Source organism: Pelophylax lessonae, assembly GCF_965119305.1.
Source record: "Pelophylax lessonae genome assembly, chromosome: 2".
Classification (NCBI taxonomy): Eukaryota; Metazoa; Chordata; class Amphibia; order Anura; family Ranidae; genus Pelophylax; species Pelophylax lessonae.
The window spans coordinates 79,048,955-79,074,964 of NC_138769.1; the positions used below are offsets into that span (position 1 = coordinate 79,048,955).

General features: G+C 41.8%; 1 protein-coding gene across 1 annotated transcript in view; it reads left to right on the forward strand.

Annotated features, from left to right (window-relative positions):
• CXADR (CXADR cell adhesion molecule) overlaps window positions 1-11,999 on the forward strand; it is an 88,817-nt gene extending 76,818 nt beyond the window's left edge. The window contains exon 8 of the mRNA XM_082245667.1: window positions 11,631-11,999. Within this exon, the coding sequence (XP_082101793.1) occupies window positions 11,631-11,654 (24 nt within the window). The 3' untranslated portion in view covers window positions 11,655-11,999. The remainder of the gene's footprint in view (window positions 1-11,630) is intronic.
• The last annotated feature ends 14,011 nt before the right edge of the window (window positions 12,000-26,010 follow it).

Here is a 26,010-nt window from a genome sequence, read left to right on the forward strand (position 1 = left end):
TGCAGCTCTTGTGGGATGTTTTTGGCCTGCAGTGGTCAGGATCTACCAAAAGTAGTCAAAGGATGGAAACTGGTGACAGGTAGGTGGCCAAGGCTCGCTGATGCAGGTGGAAAGGAAAGGTTGGCGCATGTAATCTGATTCAATAGAAGAGCTACTGTAGCTCAAATTGCTGAAAAAGCAAATGTTAGCCCCGATCTAAAGGTGTCAAAACAGTTTTTTGTGTATGGGCTGCAGACCGGTTAGGGTGACAATGCTGACCCGTGTCCACAGCCAAAAGTGCCTACAGTGGGCATTTAACCAGTCACCGACTGCCCCACACCAGATATACTGTGGCAGGGCGGCTCGGCTGCTGAAAATCACGTAGATGTACGTGATTTTGTGCACGCGGTCTTGGCGGGCCGTGGGAGAATCGTCAGAGAAACTGACGGAAGACCCGCCTGCTTATGTAAACAAAGCAGACGGCTCTTCTGTCAGACAGGCGGAGCGAGATTATGAGTTTCAGCTGAGCTGAAACCCCGATCTATCTGTGCATGTCACAGAACCCATCCCCCCCACAGTCAGTAAGCATTATTAGGCATACATTAACCCCTTTGATCATCCCCAGTGTTAACCCCTTCCCTGCCAGTGCCATTTATATAGTAACAGTGCATATTATTTAGCACTGATTACTATAGTAATGTCACTGGTCCCAAAAATGTCAGTCAGGGGTCCGATCTGTCCGCCGCAATGTCGCAGTCCCGCTAAAAATTGCTGATCGCCGCCATTGCTAATAAAAAAAAAAAAAAAATCTATACCGTAGTTTGTAAATGCTGTAACTTTTGCGCAAACCAATTAAAATACGCTTTTTGGGATTTTTTTTTTTTTGTACCAAAAGTATGTAGCAGAATACAAATTGGCCTAAAATGATAAAGCAATTTTGATTTTTTTAATTTTTTTTATTGGGAATGTTTTATAGCAGAAAGTAAAAAATATTGTGTTTTTTTTTTTTTTTTCCCAACTTTGTCGCTTTTTTTGTTTATAGCGCAAAATCTAAAAACCATGGAGATCATATACCACCAAAATAAATCTCTATTTGTGGGGAAAAAAGACACCAATTGTATTTGGGTGCAGTGTCGAACGACAGCGCAATTTTTTGTTAAAGTAACGCAGTGCTGAATCGCAAAAAATGTCCTAGTCATTAAGGGGGGTAAAAGCTTCCGGAAGCTGAAGTAGTTAAGCATCAGAACAGGACCACAGAGCAATGGAAGAAGGTGGCCTGGTCTGATGAATGGCGGTTTCTGTTACATCATGTGGATGGCTGGGTACATGGACATTACTTATCTGGGGAAGAGATGGCACCAGGATGCAGTATGGGAAGAAGACAATCTGGTGGAGGCTGTGGGATGCTTTGGACAATGTTCTCCTGGGAAAACTTGGGTCCTTCCATTCATGTAGATGTTACTTTGAAGTCTATGCTGTGATGGATCAGAGCTGTTTTGCTGGCAAAAAAAAAAAACCTCCATATTCAGTGGGTGGTCATAATGTTATGGCTAATCTGTGTATATCTGGTATCTGCACAGCAGAGTGCCCAACTGATTTCCCTGCAAGTTGGTGCAAAGTTTTATTTTTTTTTTCTCTAATCCGAGGTCACTCATCTTATAATAATGCATTTACAAGAATAGAGTGATACTTCAAAGTATCGCTCTTAGGCGGCATCTCCACAAACAAAACCCAGACATGGCCTGTTCAATAACCATCTTAAGACCGGAAGGATTTGCCCTCTTAATGACCAGGCCCTATTTTGCGATTCGGCACTGCGTTACTTTAAGGGACAATTGCACGCTTGTGCGACGCTGTACCCAAATAAAATGTACGTCCTTTTTTTTCCCCACAAATAGAGCTTTATTTTGGCAGTATTTGATCACCTCTGTGATTCTTTATTTTTTGCGCAATAAACAAAAAAAGAGCGACAATTTTGAGAAAAAATTATTTTTCACATTCTGCTATATGACATTCTCAAAAAAAAATTTTTAAAAAATTTTAACATTTTTAGGCCAACTCTGTTTTCTACAAAAATATGTAATAAGCGTATTTTGATTGGTTTGCGCAAAAGTTATCTACTAACTACGGGAAAGATTCGTCATTTTTATTTATTTTTTTTACTAGTAATGGTGGCGGCCTGCGGTTTTTTTTTTTTTTTTTTTGCTGGACTGCGACATTGCGGCGGATACATCGGACCCCTAACTGACATTTTTGACACTTTTGGGGGTACCAGTGTCATTACTACAGTAATCAGTGCTAAAAATAGGCACTGTTACTGTAATAATGACACTGGCAGGGAAGGGGTTAATCAAGGGGTTAAATGTGACCCTAGGGGAGTGATTCTAACTGTGGGGGGGGGGGGGGCGTGGCTTCTGAGATTACCATAGAGACCCATAATCCTATATAGCAGGATCACATGAGCCCTATGATCATCCCAGGGAGAAGAACGGTCAGCTTTGTTTACAACAGCCGACTGTCCTCTCTCAGCTGGGATTGATTGTTGGTGTTAGGCGGCAATCAGAGCCACCTGACCCATGCATCCGCTTCCCCGCTGATGAGTGGGGGCGGGTGTACCGCCCCCTAGCTTTCCGCGCGCGACTGACATAGATCTACTTAGGTTTGCACAGCAGAGCCACCCTGCCGTAGTAAAAAGGCAGTGGGTGGTCAGGAAGTGGTTAATATTCAACATATTATTCAGTTTGATTCTCCCTGAAGAGAACGCTTGAAAATGACTTGTGCTAAGGACCAGAGGGCAGCCATCTTGAGCTATGGTGACGTCTCATCCTGCTTCACCATATTATCGATCAGTTCACCTAACAAAATGGCTGCCTTTTATGTGGTAAAATGGCTACTTCCACCTTCTTAGAGGGCAGAGGCTTTCTTCATCAATTCAGGCCCCAAACTCCTGCTCTTCCATTTCCAGCGGCCTGTCCTGTCACTGGCAGAAAGTGCAGTATACACAAACCTGCCTCTTATCTCCTGACAACACAAGGCTCACTTTAATTACAGAGGAGGGAGGGGGTTGTTCAGTCACAGTTTTCTTCAAATAAAACACAAGTAATCAATGGCAGCTCTGGAGAGCTTTCCTTTTGTTATTTGCTGACTAAGTTTTTGTTGACTTTTCCATTTAAATATAAATAAAATGGTGTGTGTTCGGCTATCACATGAGATTAGAGTTCTATTCGGTCTTGCTTGTTTAGTTCATGAGCTGTAATAGCAGACCTGGCCTCTTTCATTTACACAGCACAGTGGCCATTTTGTCTGTTATCTACATTGCTGTATATTTACCACCTTTGCAGCCAAATTAGGATTACACCTGCTTGAGGCCCTGTTCATAGCTAAACACACACACACACACACACACACACACACAAGAAAGGGGTATTTTGTTGTGCGAAATAACACCCAAAAATGCAGTATTAAAAAAAACTCACCAGTCTGCTCCACAAAAAGTTACATGAGGTACTTTGGCGCATTTTTGGAGCAATGGGCAAAGTGAATGGTGCTGCGCCAAAAAGCTTAAGTCCATTTTTCCTTTCGCTTTAGTTTGGACCGAGTTGGCACACAAATGCCTCGTTTCCACTAAGCGGTACGGTTCGATACACCTTGATCAGGCTGGCGTTTCCACCGCCAACAGTACCTCAGCTCAATAGTACCTCAACAGTATAGCTCCACCCTGTTGGTACGGTACCAATGTGCTAGGAACCCGAACAAAAGGGTACCAAAAAGTGGTACGGTTCGGAATTAGGGTACCATTCACAACTTTTGACAATGGAAATGGCAAACATTGCGTACCGCTCAGTGGAAACGAGGCATAACTATATTTTTGTAACCAAGTGTAGCACACTCTACTAGTGTGCTAGTGTAAATAGGTTTGTTAGTGTAGGCAAATTGGCTTAACTGAGAGCCAGGCCTGGGTTGTGAATATGGGTCAGGGATCAGTGACTCAGGGTGGCTGGATGTCTTTTCCTGACAGCTCTTCTGGTGCCTCCCCTTGTTCTCTAGAACATTGGAGAATGTTCTAGACCCAGTGGGTGAAAGCCAGGAGGGGCTGTCATGTGTATTTGAGAGTCTCGGACAATCTCCAGCAAATGCGCTGGCAGGGGGCAGGTTCTACTCCTAAATAAGCATGAGTCGTGCCAGCGGGGGGCTGAAGATGGAGTGCTGAGGAGGCTGTTGGTGGCCCTTGAGGGTGCCCCCTAGCCTGGTGGGGGTTGACTTGGGGCCTGGGGCTCAGGTGCTGGAAGGATCCCCCAAAACACACAGGAGAAGCTTTTCCTGGAGGCACGGGAGCAAGGTGAGGACAGGAGGAGCAGGTTGGCACGTCTGGGAGATCCCCTGAGAGTCAGCTGGGTGGGCTGGTGAGTGTCAGTCTAGAGGGCCAGTGAAAGGGGCTGCTGCTTGGGCCTAATGAGGATGTTCGGGGAGCAGTGACCACAGAGAGGAAGTACTGGGAAAGGGTGAACTGTGACACCCTATCTGTTCTCCAAATCTAGGGGCTGCGAGTCCCTGCCGACATAGCGGAGTTCTGCAAGCAAGTGTGTGATGGAGTGAAGAAGAGGAATGTAAATAAGACTGTAAATAGAAAGAGTTGTCCCTGAAGTTTGTTTGAAGTCAAGTGGGCATCCCATAATCTCCCACCCCTATCCACTTTATATCCCTCAATAAAACGAAAACAAAGTCACAAACTTTTCTCTGACTCTGGAGTGACTGGACATTTGGTGTGCCTGGCTGTGCAGGATGGGGTTGTGCTACACAAGCTATTTTGCCGCAGGTGGTGCTTTAATATACTGTAGTAACAATAGCTGCACATGGTATGCAGCGCTGTTCTCCATCAGCAGTACAGGGACTTCTGTTGTCAGCCATTCAGAGGAAGCTTTGTATTTTTATCAGTGAATACAAGGCTTCCTGTGAATGGCTGAGAAGCTCTCAGCCTGATTCTGTTTTGTTGCAGCAGCCGAGAAGCTACCTGTGCTGCTGCTAGAACTCCACACTGCATACTATATGAAGCTGATGTGACTACAGTATAATACAGCACTGACAGCTGCAGAATAGCTTTTTTATGGAAATGGTCCATTTGGGCCAGCTTGGCCCAAACAAACTACCGTATTTAAATTTAATAGAAACTTCAACTTAGACTTTAAAAGTTGTTGTGTCCATTCACATGGTCTTCGACTCTACAAGTTTTTGCAAGCTGGCCCAAACAAGCATTTTGTACACAAACAGGTGTGCCTTGTGAACTGTATGTAGCTTCAGCTTATGTATACAGGGCTGTGTCCTGGCAATGAGATGGGGACTTCCCTTTCCACACTCTAAACAAAATCTAGGTAGGCTGAGTGCTGCTTTGTATTCTCTGAAGGAATACAAAGCTTTCTCTGACTGGCCAAGGCGGAGAGGTGGGAGGATGATGTCACAATCTGACTTAATCAATTGGAGGAAGCTTTGGCACACCTGTTGGTATGGGAAATAATTGTTTTTATTTTTTTATTAGTAATGCAGGCGGGACTGCGACATTGTGGCAGACAAATCAGACACCTAACTGACACACTTGACACTTTTCTGGGAACCGGTGACATTCTTGCAATGATCAGTGCTAAAATATGCTCTGTTACTGTACTAATGACACTGGCAGGGAAGGAGTTAACATCAGGGGTGATCAAAGGGTTAAATGTGCTCCTAGCTGATGCTTGCTGTGTGGGGGATGGTCTGACTGGATGAAGACAGAGATCAGTTTTCATGCTTAGCAGAAACCCAACATCTCCATCTTCTTCCCTGTCAGAATGGCGATCTGCCTTGTTTATAAAGGCAAATCGCTATTCTCCCTCTATAGGGAATAATCGTGGGTGGCCAGGTGACATCGGGTCTGCGGGACCCTTTGATTGACATCCCTGTTACCCAATCACAGCGCGATCGTGCCTCCAGCGGTGCGACGGTGCCTTCTAGAGGCTATTGCACACATTACAGGTAGGTGATTTTATGCAATAAACCTGGCCTGCTGTAGTAAACGTACTACTAGGTGGTCGGCAAGTGGTCAAAGTAATGCAGTGCCTGTATAGCCAAAAATGGCCTGGTCATGAATTGGAGTAAAACCTGCTGGAGCTCATGTGGTTAATATCGGTATTGTTAGCCACTAATCTGTGCTGGAGACTCCAATCCTGTGCAGAATTCACAACTTCCGTATTTCATCTACTGATTTCTTCACAATGCCAGATTAAAGTTAAACTATAAGCAATGTCTGCGTTATTCCGTCTGTTCTGCGTCTTCATGATCTGGTGTCACATGCAATGCCTTCCATGTTCCTATTATTTATTTCTCTTTCCTTAGACCAGCAGTTTAACATTTATTCAGGTATTTGCTGCCACCTTGTGGTGGTTTTGTAGATTACCAGAATTCATATCTAAAGCAAAAGTTGTGTTTAACCTTTGAAAGGCTAAGACTCTTTCCTTTATTTTTACCAGGTGATCCTGCTAAAAGTCTGTTATTTTTCAAGAACACAAGCTCTCCTACACTTTTAGAGGGTTTAGACAAACACTGACAAGGGTGCTTACATGTAAAACCCTTTCTCTAAAAAAGAGAAAAAACTGCAGTGTGAATTTGTAAATTTATCCCAATCTGCTAATCCATCGAACATGCCCACCCCCCAAAACTGACAATGTTGCTGTCCAACAGGGCACACCTGTGCTCCTTCATCCAGAGTGGAGGCACTCAATACAGGAGCTGTGTTACTGGCCAGATCACCAGGTGAAAACAGGGTTGGGGGGGGGGAGAAAAAAAAGAAAACAAATGCAACCACAGTAATGGCAGTGGGGAAAGTCATACCTCACCCTAAACAGCTGCACCCAATCCTGCAAAAAATAAAAAAAAATTGAAAATATACCTATTATTAAGTTACCTTGTTACTCAGCTTCTGTTGTCTGTGGGTGATTTCAGTCTTTTCAGTGAAATGTTGAGAATCCCAAATCTTACAGGAAAACACTCCTTCATTTTCTCCACAATGAAGAGAAGGATGCTGTGTGATAGGTGGACCTTGACTCGTGGGATAAAACCAAGAGATTGGCATATCAGTAATAAAGGGACTAGAGGACCTTAGTTATGAGGAAAGACTACAAGCATTAAACCGATTCTCCTTGGAGAGGAGACATGATGGTGGTATACAAATCCTTTATTGGTGACTCTAGCAGGAAACTTTTCAGTGGGAGTGAGTTTAAAAAGACACAAGGCCATTCATTACAATTATGGGACTGTGGGACCTCGCGCTTATGGTGTATGTGATCCTTGTGGTTAAAGTGCTTAAGTTTAGTGCAAAAAATAGTAATTTAAACTGCTAGCTGCAGTGAAAAGTGCTGGTGCTCTTTTATGAATGTTGGTCAGTGATTGCAGCGCTGCTTTAAGATGATTGTGCAAATATGCTTAAATTCATGTGATCAATAAAAAAAATAAAATTCAAACAATTCATAAAAAATTCATATAAATTCATATAAAGTGCTTCATTAAAATATAAATGTCCATATAACAATCCTCCCGAAATAATAAGGTGCTTGGGTGCTTGATCCGTGCTGTATGCGGGGTTGCCCCCTTTGGTTATCTACTTACCACCAAGTGGTTAATAGCAGGCATGAAATGTTGTTAGACTTTGCACACAGCTTCTCCGGTGTATATGGGAAAATTGTTGCTGTAAAGATCCTCAGATGCCGTGATATATCCCGAGTATCCTCATAAAAGAAAACACATTAACAACTTCTAGGATTTGTTGCAGAATATCATAAATACGATGTAGTCTCCATTGAAAAGACTAATTCTTTACAAAAGGCTGGCAGCTGGCGGTGTTGTGCCGATATCGATTTCCCCTTGGTTTCGGATGTGATCGGAACTCCAGCCCTCCCAGCTCTGCCTCTCCAGCCGATGTACTGCACGGGCATCGACTCGCATTGCATCGACTCGCATTTACATCGCTCCGCGAGTACGAGACTTCCACTAAGGCTTCCAATGCAATGCGAGTCGAAGCCCGTGCAGTACATCGGCTGGAGAGGCAGAGCTGGGAGGGCTGGAGTTCCGATCACATCCGAAAACCAAGGGGAAACCGATATCGGCACAACACCGCCAGCTGCCAGCCTTTTGTAAAGAATGTCTTTTCAAAGGAGACTACTGTATTTTCTGGCGTATAAGACTACTTTTGAACCTCAAAAAAATCCCCCAAAAATGGGGGGTTGTCTTATACGCCGAGTATAATATCTCTAAGGTAACCTAAGTATAAGTGTTACCGGTAGATGAAAATTAGGGGGGTCGTCTAACACGCCCAGTCGTCTTTTACGCCGGAAAATACGGTACATCGTATTTATGATATTCTGCAACAAATCCTGGAAGTTGTTAAGGGATGTTGAGGATACTCGGGATATATCACGGCATCTGAGGATCTTTACAGCAACAATTTTCCCATATACACCGGAGAAGCTGTGTGCAAAGTCTAACAACATTTCGTGCCTGCTATTAACCACTTGGTGGTAAGTAGATAACCAAAGGTGGCAACCCCGCATACAGCACGGATCAAGCACCCAAGCACCTTATTATTTCGGGAGGATTGTTATATGGACATTTATATTTTAATGAAGCACTTTATATGAATTTTTTATGAATTGTTTGAATTTTATTTTTTTATTGATCACATGAATTTAAGCATATTTGCACAATCATCTTAAAGCAGCGCTGCAATCACTGACCACCATTCATTACAATTGGAAGAGAAAAGGGGTTTAACCTTAAACTGCATAGAGGGTTCTTTACTGTGAGAGCGGTAAGGATGTGAAACTCCCTTCCACAAGCAGTGGTATCCGCAGGGAGTGTTGATAGTTTTAAAAAGAACTATTAGATGGGCATTTTAATGATCACAACATGCAGGGATATGGGATTTAATATTGACATAAACTCACACACACCACAGGATGGACAGGCTTTATTTGACCTTACCACCTATGTAAGTATCCCCCCTCCCATTATACCCCAACAAAAAACAAATCTCCTCTGCAGAGGGATGGAATAATACAGAGGGCTCTCAATTCCCCAGTCAGTTTCTTATCAGTACGTCCGCAGTCAACTGCAGTATTTAGTTGACAACAGTGCCAAATAGAATTTCCAGTTTTCCTAAAAAAAAGAAAGAAAAATCCGTACATCTATGTAATATACGCACATAGCCCTGGGTTTTATCCCTTTAAATTTGATGTAAGTACAGGAAAATGCCTATTTATTTGTCAGAATTCCAGTGAACTCCTCATTAAACCACTCTTTGCTGTCTGATATAAATAAAGCACATCCATTGTGCTGCATTATTACATATTAGCTTGTCTGATGGAAGTGTAATTGTAGATACCACAATCTACATTTCTATTCAGCTTTTTCTATAGTACCGTGGGAGCCCACTTAGGTTGATTAACTAAAACTGGAGAGTGAGAAATCTGGTGCAAATGTGCATGGTAGCCAATCAGCTTCTAATGTCAGCTTGTTTAACCACCTTCTGCCAGCATGACGTCATATGACATAATGGACTTGAAGTGACTAAATCTGGATGTAGGCATCATCCAGATAGCTTTTTTTTTTTTCAGCTACCACTTCCCTATACTTTAAAAGCAATCCGAGTGGCTGGTTTTCCGCTGGATTCTTTTTAAGTCTCGTACACACACGTCGAAAATTGGCAGGGAATTTTTGGCCAACGTCCGATCTGCTGATTTTCGGCTTGTTAGTATGATGCTTCCGACAACCAACTCCGACTTTTCGGCCGAAAAAAATCTGGTGTGCAGACTATAAAATTTTTGTTGGCCGTCAACATAACGACCGATTTTCGTGCAGTCAGTACAGATTTCGACAGGGAAAAATCTAATGAGCAAGACTAGGCATCCTCAGTGAAGAAAGAACACAAAGAAAGCAAACCAACACATGACATCACTTCTGAAGTAGAATTTTGTTGGAAGAGAAAATTTGTGTGCAGTCTAGGCACATTCCAACCAACAAAACACAACTCTGGACAAAAGACGGACGATCGGTCAGCCGATAATCGTTGCATGTGTACGGGGCTTTACAGGCAGGGGAGGCATCTGCCAGAACCAGAAGTGACATCATGACGTCACTTCCGTCTCTGGTAGATGTAAACTGCCTTTTTTTCTAGAAACCGGAGATACATTTTTTTTTATCTCATGCCTTCCAGGGTAGAGGAGATATCTGGGGTCTTATAGACCCTAGATGTCTCCATAAAGAGGACCTGTCATGCCATATTTCTTTCACAAGGGATGTTTACATTTCTTGTGATAGTAATAACAAAAAAAAAAAAAAAGAAATTAAAGGGACAATGTAGAAAAAAAAAATATATAAGATTTCCGAGCCCCTACATCGCACACAGAAGCGAATGAATACGTAGGGCATGTCCGCATATGTAATGTAAACTGTGTTTGCACCACACGTGAGGTATCGCAGCAAACGTTCTAGCAAGAGCAATAATTCTAGTGCTAGACCTCTCCTGCAACTCAAAAATCTCCATAGGCGACGTTTTAAACACTTTTACAGATTACCAGTTGAAAGTACCATCGCTTGCCGCCATTCCAAGAGCATGCACAATTTCAAAGCGTGATATGTGAGGTATCTATTTATTCGGCGTAACATCATTTTGTTATATCTTACAAAAAAAATGGGTTATGGTGGTTTTTTCTTTTTTTTTGCATTAAAATTCATTAAAATGTATTTTTTCCACCAAACAAATGGTGTTGTGCAAATACCATGTGACATAAATTGCAATGACCACCATTTTATTCTCTAGGGGCTAAAAAACATTTATAATGTTTGGGATTATGAGCAATTTTCTAAGAAAAAAGAAATACAGATTTTTACATGTAGAATTGGCCTGGGTGGGAAATAGTTGATTTAAGCTTTAACAATAAAACATGGAAGCGGATTGGTTTCTTTGCAGAGCTGCACCAGACTTTGCACTCTCCTGTTTTAGTAAACCGATTCCATTGTCAGTTAGAAAGTTGGTGGCTTTGCCATCACATACATGTTTTGTAGGAGCTGCAAGCACAGCTATTCTATGTTATAGGCACATCTGCTTATATGTTTATGGATCATTAAAAAGATTATAATTTGGACATTAAAAAAAATCCTCCCATTTTGGTATATTTAATGTGCATGTAAACCTGAACAATGAAAGTCTCTTTTTATCCTCTGTTCGGTATGCTCTCTCTGTTCTACAGAAAAACCCCTCCCCCTTTGTGTAATAGAAGAATCTAATAGAAGTGTTCTGTAGTACTGTCGTCCGGTGACTACGTTGCTCTTCCATATATACAGTACAGTGAGTGTTGTCACCCAAGGACAGGATGTGTGGCACTGGCAGGTTCATCCAGCCCAGATAAAGAGGAAAAAAAGACAACTGATGCAGCCACCACATCTAAGGAATGCTGAGCTTCAATAGTTCTAGTTTTCCTGGGTTAAGATAAACTGTAACACATACAACCCTTATTTAAAAGCTCAAAAATCTATTTAAAGAACACAGTTGATGTGCTATAAATTTCACTTGGCAAGAGACAATTTGCATATAATATCTAACATCACTTTTCTCTCCTTCATTCAAGTATCATGGCTTAACTGTTGTATAACGTGGACACCTCCTTCAACACAAGATGCGCCCGGGACACAGACACCAGATTTGCTTTACTGATGCATTTTTAATGGTTTGCGTTTGAACCACACAAACTTGTTTACCTGGCCTGTGCAATGTTATTGCCTTACCAATATGGAGAGTATATCCTGAGGCTGCGAACATTTGTGGAGGACCAAAGAATTCAGACTCTACTGAACTGCATCTGCCTCAGTTTTACCATTGCTTACCTTCCTTCTTCTCTAATGTACCCGATACTTATGTCAAGAGGCACATTCATATCCACACACCAAAGCCTTGCATGATCTGTTTGACTTCAGTTTCTTGAAATCCAAAATCTTGGTGACTTCAGTTTCTTGAAATCCAAAATCTTGGTGACTCCAGTTTCTTGAAATCCAAAATCTTGGTGACTCCAGTTTCTTGAAATCCAAAATCTTGGTGACTTAACGATGAAACAAAAGGACAATACTACTGCAAGCCACTGCATTTCATCTCTGACATTGTGGGTGCCGGTATTCATCAGGAGCGCGTCCAAGCTTACTATATGCGTTACAGAGGAAACCTGTACACAACGTATACCCAGCATTTTCATTAAACATTATTGAGCCAGATCATCAGGACAAAGCCCTGCCTAGATCACCCCATTGTGATGTACTTCACCCAACATTTGGGCTTAGGAGCTCTACCTCCACAAGCTTGGGTGTTGGTTAAAATATATCAGTGCAGGAGGATCCAGGTGTGGCTTTGTTCTGACCCTTTGGATCAAGAAAGCTTGTATCCCACCAGGACAGGAACCCTGCATGGAGTTTTTTCTTTTTATTGTTCACTGCAGGTGCTCTACTTTCCTCCAACCATCTAGAGACGTGCTGGTAAGTTGACAGTTGGATATAAATTGTGGCAACAAGCAAATTTGTAAAAAAAAAAAAAGAAGGGTGAGGCCAGAAAGACTTCAAAAACTGGACAAGTAAATATACATAATTTGGAAAATGATGAAGGTCTGTTTCACACGGGTTTCAGTTTGTATAAGAGCTGTGTGTACACCAAGCATTCACAAAGCATTTGCAGAGCTTGCAGCAAGCTTCTAACCACGTGCCTACTTAGTATTTTCATCCCCTTTCTGCCCAGACCAATTCTCAGCTTTCAGTGCTGTCGCACATTGGGTTATTTATGTTTTTCTAAAAAAACAAAAAAGGGCCGAAATTTTTGAAAAAAATAACTTTTTTTTTTTTTTTTTTGTTAAAAAAAATTGCAAATGTAATTTTTCTCTTTTACTGATGTGCGCTGATGAGGCTCACTGTGTCAAGAACAAGGAGTCATAATATATCCAGATAAAGTGTTAATTACCGGAAGAAGAAAAGGTAAATCATTTAATATAGGAGTGATTACTGGAAAGAACAAATAAATATCAATATATATATTTCCTCAGCCTTTTGATGTTTTTTCTACTAATCAATTTTATATCAAATAATTGTGCTTCTGGTATTTAACTCCTTGGCGCCGCCCCCTGCCACCCCTTTAAAAGCTTTAAAATGCGGGGAGGAGGGGGTGGAGCTTTTGGCCATGTGAGCGCCTTGATTGGCTGTCACATGATCATGAAACTCCCGATCACAAGATTTCCATTAGCCGCTGGTCACTGACGTGCATTCTCTCAGCACAGCTCTATCAGCACTTTTGTGCGAAAATATGCAGCCGCTCGGCGCCAAGGCCTGGCCGCGGAGAGTCCGCCTATTTGCGTGTGCTCGGCGCCAACAGGTTATCACAAATATATGAATACATACAGAAATTATTCTTTTTTTTCTCCAGCTTTTGACCTGTATAGGTGGCCTTACCCTGAAGGTCAGATCTCTGATTGGGAGCTGTGACGATAAAGAGACCCTCTTGACATATAGGGCAGTCCAGTGTGTTTTTTTTTCTGCATCAAAAACGCTTGGAAAGTAGGTTTTATGGCTTCCAATGGCATCGTTCACACCAGTGCGGTCAGTTCCACGGCATTCCAGTTCCCAAAAAAAAAAGTAGAACATGTTGCATATTTCCTGCACTGGACTGTACTGGAACGCTGTAAAACGCAGCAAAAATGCACTGGAATGCATCAAAAATGCACTAGACCTCAGTATAGTAAAAAAAAAAATTAAATAAAAAAATCAGGGAAAAAAAAAGCATCTGCAATGTACCCAGAACTGCATCAAAAACGCACTGCAACATGTTAAAAACACGCATACAGAATGCGTTTATGAGGTGTGAACCTATCAAAACAAATTTGTAGAGCTTTTCATCCTGTGAAACTACATGAACGTTCGATCTGTGCAAATGGTGGCAAAAACGAATGTTCTTAGATTTATTTTTTTCTGCAGGTGGAATGTCTTCATGTAGAATAGAAGTAAAATTCTGCATTAGATGGAGCTGACGTTCATAATACATATTTCCTATGATCAACAGCTCTAAAGTTTCACAGGATCAACAGTTCAATAGGGAGATGATTAACCGTCTGTCAGGTTTTTATTGCCATTTCTGCCACTATGGAGATTTACTCTCTCTATCTAAAATGGTGACCATTGTCCCCAGTACAGAAAGTGATGAGAAATCAAGAGTTGTCATAGGATAAGGGGTTAAAGGGAAATCTTCCTAAGGAGGTGCCTGTTGACCTATAAGAAATAAGAGGAGATTCCCCTTCCCTTTGGAGAGGTTTCCTTACTTCCTGTTGTGTCTCTGGGATAGAAAATAAAGGGAAACATCTGCAGTGGGACAGACATCAGAAAGAACACTGTCAGGAAGCTAAACTATGGCAATGCTGGGGGCAGATGCTGTCAGAGGCAGCCATATTTGCTGTTGGCCCATCCTTGCAAATGTCGCTTGCTAGAATGCTGGCTGGGCCAAACAATATCATTGGCTGCAGCCTCTTGCCCCATAAAAAAACAAAGTAAAAAGTATAATATTTACTGTACCTGCAGGTAAGCATTGTTATAGGCTTGTACCTGTAGGTGTAAATCAAAAAGTGGACTTTAATCCCTTCAATGTTTTTGCTATGGGGCTCTGTCAAACAAAGTTACAGCCCTGTGTTAAAAGATTTATTTTTTTTTACACAAAATGGACTTTAAAAAATCTAAACCTCAAAACACCTGTTGATCCTGCCAAAGATGCACTGTCCTGGTCACTTCCTGTGAGCTGAACTAAAAGCACAACAATGTTATCTTCCTTGTGTAAACGGCTATTCCTCATATAGTAGAGATGAATAGAGGAAGCCATGTTTGAAGTTCAGCCTGGGTGACAACCATGACTCTCTCAATAGATATAGCGAGCGTTGTCATCTTAGGACAAGAGGTGTATATGCGCACAATTACTAAGTGAAAATAAGGAGAAGAGAAAACAAATGTAGTCACCTAATAAAAAAGAAATGATAAACTGTAATATATTGTGTTTTTATGTTTGGGTTCGGACTTTACCTTTAGAAAAGCCTTATTTTCTTATTAATCATTTTTCCTCATTTAGTGATATCATCCCATGAGATGGCTCCTTTGCTCTCCTGAAAAGGCACCTCATTAAAACTCACATGTATTGTCGTAATCTTTGTGATTTTACCTTTGCAATCAAAATGCATCAAACATTCCTAAAATAGGAAAAGCAAATATCAGCATTTAAGAAAAATTTACATTGTGTTTTTGTGAATTGGGTCATACCTCTTGTAATCCTTTAATCTTACAACCTTTTTTTTTATCCTTGGCTTGTGAATACGAATCTAAATCCTATCAGTTTCATTTTGTACCACTTTCTTGAAGTGTCCTTCAGTTTACTATAGGAGTCGTAAATACAGATCTCAAAAAGAGTACTGGCTGCGGCTTTAAATAAGCTTTTCGCACACTTCAAACAATGCCAAAGCTTGCTACAGCCAGTATGCCCCTTAAGATGTATTTGCTATGACCTGACTGGCAATGAAGGGTGCTTCAAGAAAGCTGCTCCTAGGTTGCTATATGCATAGAAGATATTTGCTGAAGATGATGTATATTAGGCAGCATTTGGACAATGTCTGTGTGTTTAGGGTCTAAAGCAGGGGTCTCCAAACGTTCTAAACAAAGGTCCAATTTACTGTCCGTTAGAGTTTGAGGGGGCCGGACTGTGGGAGTAGAAATTTCCCTGGCCTCAATGGGAGCAAAGAATGCCCCATTATTGGTATTAGTGGGGGGATTATTGCACCATTGGTGGTATAGGGGAAGAAAAAGTGCCCCATCATTGGTATCAGAAGGAAGAAGAGGGCCGTGCAGTTGGCTTCAGTGGGAGGAATTAGTGCCCCATTGCTGGTATCGGGAAGGAATAGTGCCCCATCATTGGTGTCATTGGGAGGAATGGTGCCCCATTGTTGGTATCAGGGAAAGGAATAGTGCCCCATTGTTGGTATCGGGGGAAGGAATAGTGCCCCATTGTTGGTATCGGGAAAGGAATAGTGCCCCATTGTTGGTATCGGGGGAAGGAATAGTGCCCCATTGTTGGTATCGGGGGAAGGAATAGTGCCCCATTGTTGGTATCGGGGGAAGGAATAGTGTCCCATTGTTGGTATCAGGGAAAGGAATAGTGCCCCATTGTTGGTATCAGGGAAAGGAATAGTGCCCCATTGTTGGTGTCATGGTGAAGAATAGACTAAACACAATATTCCCCACGCACACATGCATGAGAATAGCTAGAATAATGCTGGGTGCTGTAATGACCACCGGCTGGAAACCACAGGCAATCTGAATGAAGAAATGTCATCAGCACACCAAGGATTCCTCAGAAGGGTCTAAAGCTTTATTCACATGGTCACACTTTACACATACAGCAACATTTCGGAGCCATGCAGGGCCCCTGACAAAGGGGCCCTGTGTGGCTCTGAAACACTGTATGTGTACCGTGTGACTACATGAATAAAGCTTTGGACCCGTCTGAGGATTCTTTGGTGTGCTGATGACATTTCTCCATTCAGATGGGGAAGAATAGGGCCCTGCAGTTGGTGTCAGTAAGAGGAATAGTATCCTATCATTGGTGTCAGTGGGAAGAATAGTGGCACTTCGGCCCTCCAGCTGTTGTGGAACTACAGGTCCCATGAGGCATTGAAAAACTCTGACATTCACAGACATGGGAATTGTAGTTCCTGAACAACTGGAGAGCAATCGTTTGAGGACCCCTGGTCTAAAGGCTTCATTATATCAACCCCTGCTGTCAGCTCAAGCAGAGACACGTGAAATTCTTTTGGTTAAATTGCTCTTGAAGCCATTACTATGAAATATTCATAAAATGTGATAGAAAGGACTTTGATTTTTAATGAAAAACTTTTTTTTTATTTTGGGTTGAGATGTTTGAAACGTTTCTCCAGCAATACAAAAATTTCTCTTGTTTACTTTGAAAGTTGCTGACCTTTTCCATTTATCAGTAATAACCTTCTATCAAGGCTACGTACAGAGCTATTTTAAAACCTTTTCCATATGACAGAATTGTGTTCCTTCTTCCTTAATTTGATTGGCTGCCTCATATGGCCAACCTCTGAGTCTTTTGTTAAATTTGCACAAAACAAAAGCAATAAGAGAACAAAGCCTGATATCTGCATGGAAACCAACGTCAAGGAACAAACTGACCAACAGTAAGCAAAATGTGCCGCTTGCTCTAGAAATCATAAATATTTTACTGTGAATTTTTGGGATAATGGGAATGATTTGTATTATGGAAAATTAAAGCAGTTTACTGTGAATGTATAAATAAAGCCATATTTTCTCATTTTTCTTCTTAGTTGTGTACTTAAATAATAAACTAGAACAAGTGTATCTGAAAATGCCATGCGGATCCTGGATTCACTGATCTTGAAAGTTATAGGAAAAAAAAAAAGGTGTATGCTTGTTCCAAGTCACAATGGCGATTAAGCAGTTGCAATGCCTCCATTTATTACCAAGGGTTTCCTTCAAAGATACCATTTTTTTTTTTTTTTCCATCAAAATAGTTTATTTAAATTCAAGAACAAAAAGCGGTTTACAAACTTTGCTCTAATGAGCATATTTTCATTTCACTTCACCAACTTAGACTGTTGTGTTCTGATCCATCACATAAATATCAGATTAACAAAACATTGAACCTAAGACTGTAATGTAACAAAATAGGTAAAAAGTCAAGCCCCGACATAGCCCCACTGAACGGGGGCTGGCCTGCGAGATAAACGCCTCCCAAGGTCGCATACGACCGGGTCTCGGGCTGCATTGCAGCATTACTCCTGGCTGACAGACCCCCATTTTGATGGGGGTGCCAACTTGGTTCCTGGTACGTAGTTGTCCCCCCTCTTCCCCTGGAGGGTCTTGGGATGGTTGTGGGTCCCTCCATGGGACGGTCTGACCCCTGGGTTCCCCTCCTGTCTGTTAGGCACTCCCCTTCATCTGTGACTGGGTGGTCCCCCTGGCATTGTTACATCAGTGGGGGGATCGTGGTACTGGGCTACTTGGACCACCTTCTCCTGCGAGCGAAGTCCCCAACTGCGCTGGTGGACAACGTGGACATCACTATACGGACGGAGTTCGGCTGGCTTCTGAATTATCAGAAGTCTGCTCTGATTACTTCTACAAAGTTGGACTATCTGGGTCGGACTCTGGACTCGGCTCTAGCCAGAATGTTCTTTCCTCTGGACAAACTCCAGAAATTGCATGCTGCATTTCATTTCCTGCTGTCCAGCAGCTGGTCTTCCCTTCTGACCTGTATGCAGGTGTTGGGCCTGATGGTCTCTACCTTCACAAGAAGTTCTGTTTGCACAGTTCCACAGGAGGTCCCTGCAAAGGGAGATTCTGGTGAAATAGGACAAGTGTCCGCAGTCTCTGAAAAATCAGAACTGCCTGAGCTGGGGAACGAGAGGGTCCCTGATCTGGTGGCTTCATTTTCCAGTGCTTCAACAGGGCAAATCTTCTCTCCGTTGGATTGGACAGTGGTCGCCACGGATGCCAGCCTGACCAGGTGGGGAGGCATCCTAGGCCGGAACTCTGCTAAGGGGGTCTGGACACTGATCAGGGGTGTTCAGCACAAAAAAAAAAAATTGTAATTTTCCCAAAACTTGTGGCAAAATATAAAATATGGCATGGACTCAACATGCCTCTCAGCAAATACCTTGGAGTGTCTACTTTCCAAAAAGGGGTCATTTGGGAGGTGTTTAAACTGTCCTGGCATTTTATGCGCAATATTAAAAAGTTATGCCACACATCACCCACTCTTTTAACCACTTGAAGACCAAGCCTTTTCTGACACTTTGTTTACATGAAAAAATTATTTTTTACTAGAAAATCACTTTGAACCCCCAAACATTATATTTTTTTTTAAAGCAGAAGCCCTACAGAAGAAAATTGTGGGTGTTGCAATTTTTTTGTACACTGTATTTGCGCAGAAAATTTCCAAATGCAATGTTTTGGGAAAAAACACTTTTTTAAAATTTAATGCACACATACACTACATATTTCCCAATTGTTTTGGGAAATATAAAAGATGATATTATGCTGAGTACATAGATACCAAACATGACATGCTTTAAAATTGCGGACGCCCATGCAACGGCAACAAATTACGTACATTTTTAAAAGGCTTTACAGGTTACCACTTTAGATTTATAAAGAATCTCTCCTGCAAGAATTACTGCCCTCAATCTGACGTTCGTGGTAATACCTCATATGCATGATGCAATTGCTTTTTACATATGAAACCAGAACGATGCGTATGTTCGCCTTTGCGTGCAAACACGGGGAGTACAGGGCTGCTTGAAATGTATTTATTATTCTAATTAATTTTGCTTTTTATTTTATTTGGACACCTTCCCCTTTTATATATTTTTTTTTAATCATTTTTATTGTTATCACAGGGAATTTAAATATCCCCTATGATAGCAATAAGTAGCGACAGTTACTCTTTTTAAAAAAACATTGGGGTCTATTAGACTCTAGATCTCTCCTCTGCCCTTAAAGCATGTGACCACATCAAGATTGGCACGATAAGATGCTTTCCCAATTTACAAACGGCACTGTTTATATCTGGCGAAACCGAAGTCATGAAATTCTTGTAATTCCAGTATCTTAGGCCATAGAAATAATTGAAGCCATTCTGGTCTCCAATCAGCTCTATAGTCAGCTGACAGAACCACCGGCTGCAGTCTAGGGTTACCCAGTGTGACAGGAGAGCCAGAGAAAAACGTGGAAGGTGGCGGGAGGGGGTCCCCATCCCATTGCTTGTAAAAGCAGTCTAGCGTCTAATTATCTGCTAGGATTGCTTTTACATGAAAGCTGACCGGGAGCTGTAAAAAAAAAAAAACACGATACCAAGATGCCTAAATATGCAGGCATAATCCTGGTATGACCACTCAAAGTCCAGTGACGTACCAGTATGTTGCTGGTCCTTGTTGGGCATATGTTGTAAGGTTCTTTTTTTTTCATATAGCCTTAGGCTGACTAAAAATAGAACCTAATAGATTCCTCCATTGACATTGATCGATGTAGCGATTTCTTCATCCACCAGAAAGTGTGTGATATGCCCACCATTAGACCTCTCATCATCCACCCACTTCTAATGATGGAAATACATGCAATGTTCTTTTTTTTCCCGTTCAGACCATGGACTGAACAAAAAAAAGAAGAGCAGATTCCTCCATTCGCATGGAATGATGTGGATGAAGAAATCTCAGCCAAGAAAAGTGTTAAAAATATATTGCGAAGCATAGGGGAGATCTGCACTCTGTGTCCACCCCATCCCCTATGCTTCGCCATATATGCTCTTTTTTTTTTTTTTTAACTGCGGTGGGGAAAACACCTCCTACAGTGCTGCAATTATTGATTCCCGTATATATTGAGAGCAAACGCTGTTGGGCGTACCTGCAAAACAAACAATGGTTAACAATAACACACAGTAACAATAAAACATTACAATGTAATAGTATACAGTGCGGTAAACCAGTAGAATGGTGGTATCTGCAAAGAAAACCATGGTTAACAATGAAAAACACAGTAACAATAAAACATTACATTATAATAGCATACAGTACAGAAGAATGGTGGTATCTGCAAATGGTGGTATCTGCAAAGCAAACTATGGTTAACAATGAAAAACAGTAACAATAAAACATTACAGTATAACAGTATTATAAAGTACAGTAAAAGTAGAAAAAGTAGAGTAAGAACAGAAAATTAACTCAATAAAACAACAACCATTTTGTTTTGTTTTTACACTTTTCTTTTTTACACTTTTTTTGGAACTGTAAAAGGACTTTAAATGTTCCAGGCTAGGGTCTCTCAAAATGCGATAGTCCTCTAATATCTTTCGAGACCCTGTGTAAAAGTGTGCCCTAGACTGTGCCGTGCTGTACCCTATACTAATACTCTACTAGTGTGTGGTAGCGACGGAAACAGTCCCCAATGCAGAGACCAGATTGGCCAAGACAGGAGGGACAAAAATAGTGGGTGTCACGCCTGGATTGTGAATTTGTGCCACAGCACCTTCTGGATACACAAGGGCTGTGATGATCTCTTCCTGTAATTTTAGGAAGGATCCACTTATTCCTGACGCTTTGTATAGCACATTGACGTTCAGCAAAGCCAATTGGAATAAGTATACAGACACATTTTTGTACCAGCGTCTGGCCTTACGGGCAATTAAGTACGGTGCCATCATCTGGTCATTGAAGTCCACCCCCCCCCCATGTTAAGGTTGTATTCAGGGACACAGAGAGGCTTCTCAACACCACCAGTCGCCTTTGCAGTTTGGGCGTAATATCTGCATGAATGGAGGACAGAATGAACATTCCGTGTGTCCCTCCACTTCACTGCAAACAATTTATTACACTTCAAGCAGGCTCTCTCCCCCTGTCTATGTCGGGAATCTACAAGCTGTTGGGGGAAGCCCTGGCAATAGGTCATATGGTGCCACATGTGCCAATTCCAAAATCAAAAAGGTGACTAAAAAGTGGCATGCTTCTGTAATAATTGTCCATGTATAAATGGTACCCCTTTCCGAATAAGGGTGACACCAAGTCCCAAACAATCTTGCCACTGCTCCCATGTAGTCTGGGCAGTTGGGGGGCTCCACATTGCTATCTTTTTCCTCGTAAATTCGGAAACTACATGTATAGCCTTTTTCCCTGTCACAGAGCGAATACATCCTGACCCCATATCTGGCATGCTTGCTGGGGAGAATAGGTTTAAAAACAAGGCGGCCAGAAAATTTAATCGGGGACTCATTAATGCAGAAAGCTTGTTGGGGCATATACAAGGCTGCAAACTTTTGATTGAAGTGATTTACGAGAGGCCGAATTTTGTGGAGCTGGTCATATTCAGGGTCACCCCGAGGATGACAGAGTTCATTGTCACAGAAGTGCATGAACCGCAAGATTTACTCGTATCTAGTCCTGGCCATGGCAGCAGAGAACACGGGCATATGATGAATTGGGTCAGTGGACCAATATGACCGCAACTGACTCTTTTTAGTAATGCCTAGGAGGAGGGATAGGCCCAGAAAAGTTTTAAATTCGAAAACAGGATGATTCTCAAGCTTTTGAGAATGCTCTGATTGGCAGAGCGAAGCGTGTCAAGCCGTTACTCTCACGCACTACGTCACTTCCGGTCCGAGCGGGTGGAACGCAGAGGAAAGATTGGCGTCTCCATATTAGGAGCCGATACCGTATATTTTGATGTTATACGCTGTAAGTGCAATCTTAATTATTCTTGAATAAAGTTGGCAATACTGCACGATGAGGTCTCTCCATTTGAACTTTTTGGTGGATCTATAACCCTGGATATGTATCGGAGATTGCTGCGACCTGTATATGAGGAGATACTGATCTGAGGTGCTGTTAACTTGGTGCTGTCCTGGGATCCTGATCGTTTGTTTATGCTTATAAGGCTTGATTCCTCTTACAGTCCGGTGAGTAGGGGACTGAGAGGGGAGCACCCAGACATCTGAGCACTGTGCACTTTGACCATTTCTGGCATAAGACAGCAGACAAGCACTGAGCACTTTTGTATGAAGAGGAGATTAATTTAAATATGGTCACTGAGCACTGGACACTTTTATAATCGATATTAATTATATGTTTACACTAATGAATATATAGCACTTTATAATTTATAAGATTTTTGCATATTTGCTTGGATTTAAATATTTATGATATGAGTTTTTTTAATCACTAAGCACTTTATAATATACCACATATGGTATGATATTGATTTAATAAGATATCTATTTGTACACATATACAGTGGGTACGGAAAGTATTCAGACCCCCTTAAATTTTTCACTCTGTTATATTGCAGCCATTTGCTAAAATCATTTAAGTTCATTCTTCTTCCTCATGAATGTACACATAGCACCCCATACTGACAGAAAAACACAGAATTGTTGACATTGTTGCAGATTTATTAAAAAAGAAAAACTGAAATATCACATGGTCCTAAGTATTCAGACCCTTTGCTCAGTATTTAGTAGAAGCCCCCTTTTGATCTAATACAGCCAGGAGTCTTTTTGGGAAAGATGCAACAAGTCTTTCACACCTGGATTTGGGGATCCTCTGCCATTCCTCCTTGCAGATCCTCTCCAGTTCTGTCAGGTTGGATGGTAAATGTTGGTGGACAGCCATTTTTAGGTCTCTCCAGAGATGCTCAATTGGGTTTAAGTCAGGGCTCTGGCTGGGCCATTCACGGAGTTGTTGTGAAGCCACTCCTTCGTTATTTTAGTTGTGTGCTTAGGGTCATTGTCTTGTTGGAAGGTAAACCTTCGGCCCAGTCTGAGGTCCAGAGCACTCTGGAGAAGGTTTTTGTCCAGGATATCCCTGTACTTGGCCGCATTCATCTTTCCCTCGATTGCAACCAGTCGTCCTGTCCCTGCAGCTGAAAAACACCCCCACAGCATGATGCTGCCACCACCATGCTTCACTGTTGGGACTGTATTGGACAGGTGATGAGCAGTGCCTGGTTTTCTCCACACATACCGCTTAGAATTAAGGCCAAAAAGTTCTATTTTGGTCTCATCAGACCAGAGAATCTTATTTCTCACCATCTTGGAGTCCTTCAGGTGTTTTTTAGCAAACTCCATGCGGGCTTTCATGTGTCTTACACTGAGGAGAGGCTTCCGTCGGGCCACTCTGCCATAAAGCCCCGACTGGTGGAGGGCTGCAGTGATGGTTGACTTTCTACAACTTTCTCCCATCTCCTGACTGCATCTCTGGAGCTCAGCCACAGTGATCTTTGGGTTCTTCTTTACCTCTCTCACCAAGTCTCTTCTCCCCCGATAGCTCAGTTTGGCCGGACGGCCAGCTCTAGGAAGGGTTCTGGTCGTCCCAAACGTCTTCCATTTGAGGATTATGGAGGCCACTGTGCTCTTAGGAACCTTAAGTGCAGCAGAAATCTTTTTGTAACCTTGGCCAGATCTGTGCCTTGCCACAATTCTGTCTCTGAGCTCTTCAGGCAGTTCCTTTGACCTCATGATTCTCATTTGCTCTGACATGCATTGTGATCTGGAAGGTCTTAAATAGACAGGTGTGTGGCTTTCCTAATCAAGTCCAATCAGTATAATCAAACACAGCTGGACTCAAATGAAGGTGTAGAACCATCTCAAGGATGATCAGAAGAAATGGAAGTTAAATATATGAGTGTCAAAGCAAAGGGTCTGAAAACTTAGGACCATGTGATATTTCAGTTTTTCTTTTTTAATAAATCTGCAACAATGTCAACAATTCTGTGTTTTTCTGTCAGTATGGAGTGCTATGTGTACATTCATGAGGAAGAAGAATGAACTTAAATGATTTTAGCAAATGGCTGCAATATAACAGAGTGAAAAATTTAAGGGGGTCTGAATACTTTCCGTACCCACTGTAATTGGCACAAGCCAATTATTGAGCAGCGCTGATACTCACTAGCTTAAGTGTCTCAGAAAAGAGGCTTCAAAGAACCAGTTGTACAGATGATGGGAGCCTGCTATTGTATTGATTTGATTACAGCTGGGAATTATACATCAATAAATGCAAGCATTGCAAGTACCTGGATTTACCCTAGTACTAGCCTCTTGCAGTCCCTGTACAGCAGGAAGTGTGAGGAAGAAACAGTACAAGGGGCCCATCGGTTCATGTGCTGACAAGAAGCATGATGATAGGAACAGAGTGAGAGATGCACTCATCACTTTGCAGCTTCTCCATTTACTGCTCAGTCACAGCCTGGGTTAGATACAAACTGAGGATATCTAGTGGCAGAAAGAAAAGTGGTAAGGTGGAAATTTGATTAAAAAGGCAAGTACTGCAAAAGCTGAATCATTTTATATCTTTTTTGGCTGGAGTTCTGATGCAAAGCTTATGTTTAGGGTCCGCACAATAGTAGTAGTAGTGAAGAGGTCCTCTCATAGCTTGGAAATTGACAAATTATACACGAGCCAGGATGTGCGGTGTTATTTCATTAACTTTTATGTAGTATATCAGGTGTTACAAATACATAAATATAATACAAATACCATCTTTGTAACATCTGCTTAATCATTCCAACATGGTTTAATGTTGCTGTAATACATTATTTTTATTATATTTATTACAATAAAATGACATTAGTCTAATACATAAAATTAAATCGAGCATGAAAATAAATATTTGGTATAGAAACTTCCAGGACAACAATTGATTAACATGATTTTGTGCAAGTCACAATATTTAAATATTAAAAAATACTCAGGCACTTAACTAGAACCCTAACCACAACAAGAGTGTTTCGCAAACTACTTGTACAAAATGTGCAACAAATAAAAAAAAAAAAAAAAGAAAAAAGGATGCTTCTGCAGTTTGGTCCAGCATCAATATTAGACTCAGAGAGCATATACATGCATAGAGATGTGTTCAGGTAGTGAATGCACCCTGAAATACACATTATCTCTATGGAGACCACATACAGTTTTGCAGTTTGGAAAATTCCTTGTGTTCACGAGGCAAAAAAAAAAAAAAGACTGAGGCTGGGTTCACACCCAATGCGGATGCGGCTCACTGTAGGGGTCCGGTGTGTCCCTGTTCTCCGTTTCAGGGACGAACCAGTCCCAAATTTTTGCCTGAATTCGGACCTGAAATCGAGTCAAAAACTGTGCAATCTGCTTCGCAGCAGCCACAAAGATGTGTGAACAAGCTCCATTGAGAACCGGTCACACTCTCCTTTCATGCGAATTGGATGTGGAGAAACCCGCATTCTATTCGCATAAGTGTGAACCCCGCCTTAATGGCAGAAACCCTCAATCTGCTTGGAATATCAATGCGGTAAAACAGGAGGCACTGCAACCCCCCGTGGTAGGACTACAGTCCAACCACTGCAATATTCCATTTGGTCAGAAGAGGGTGCTGTTCAAAAGATAGCCTTGTT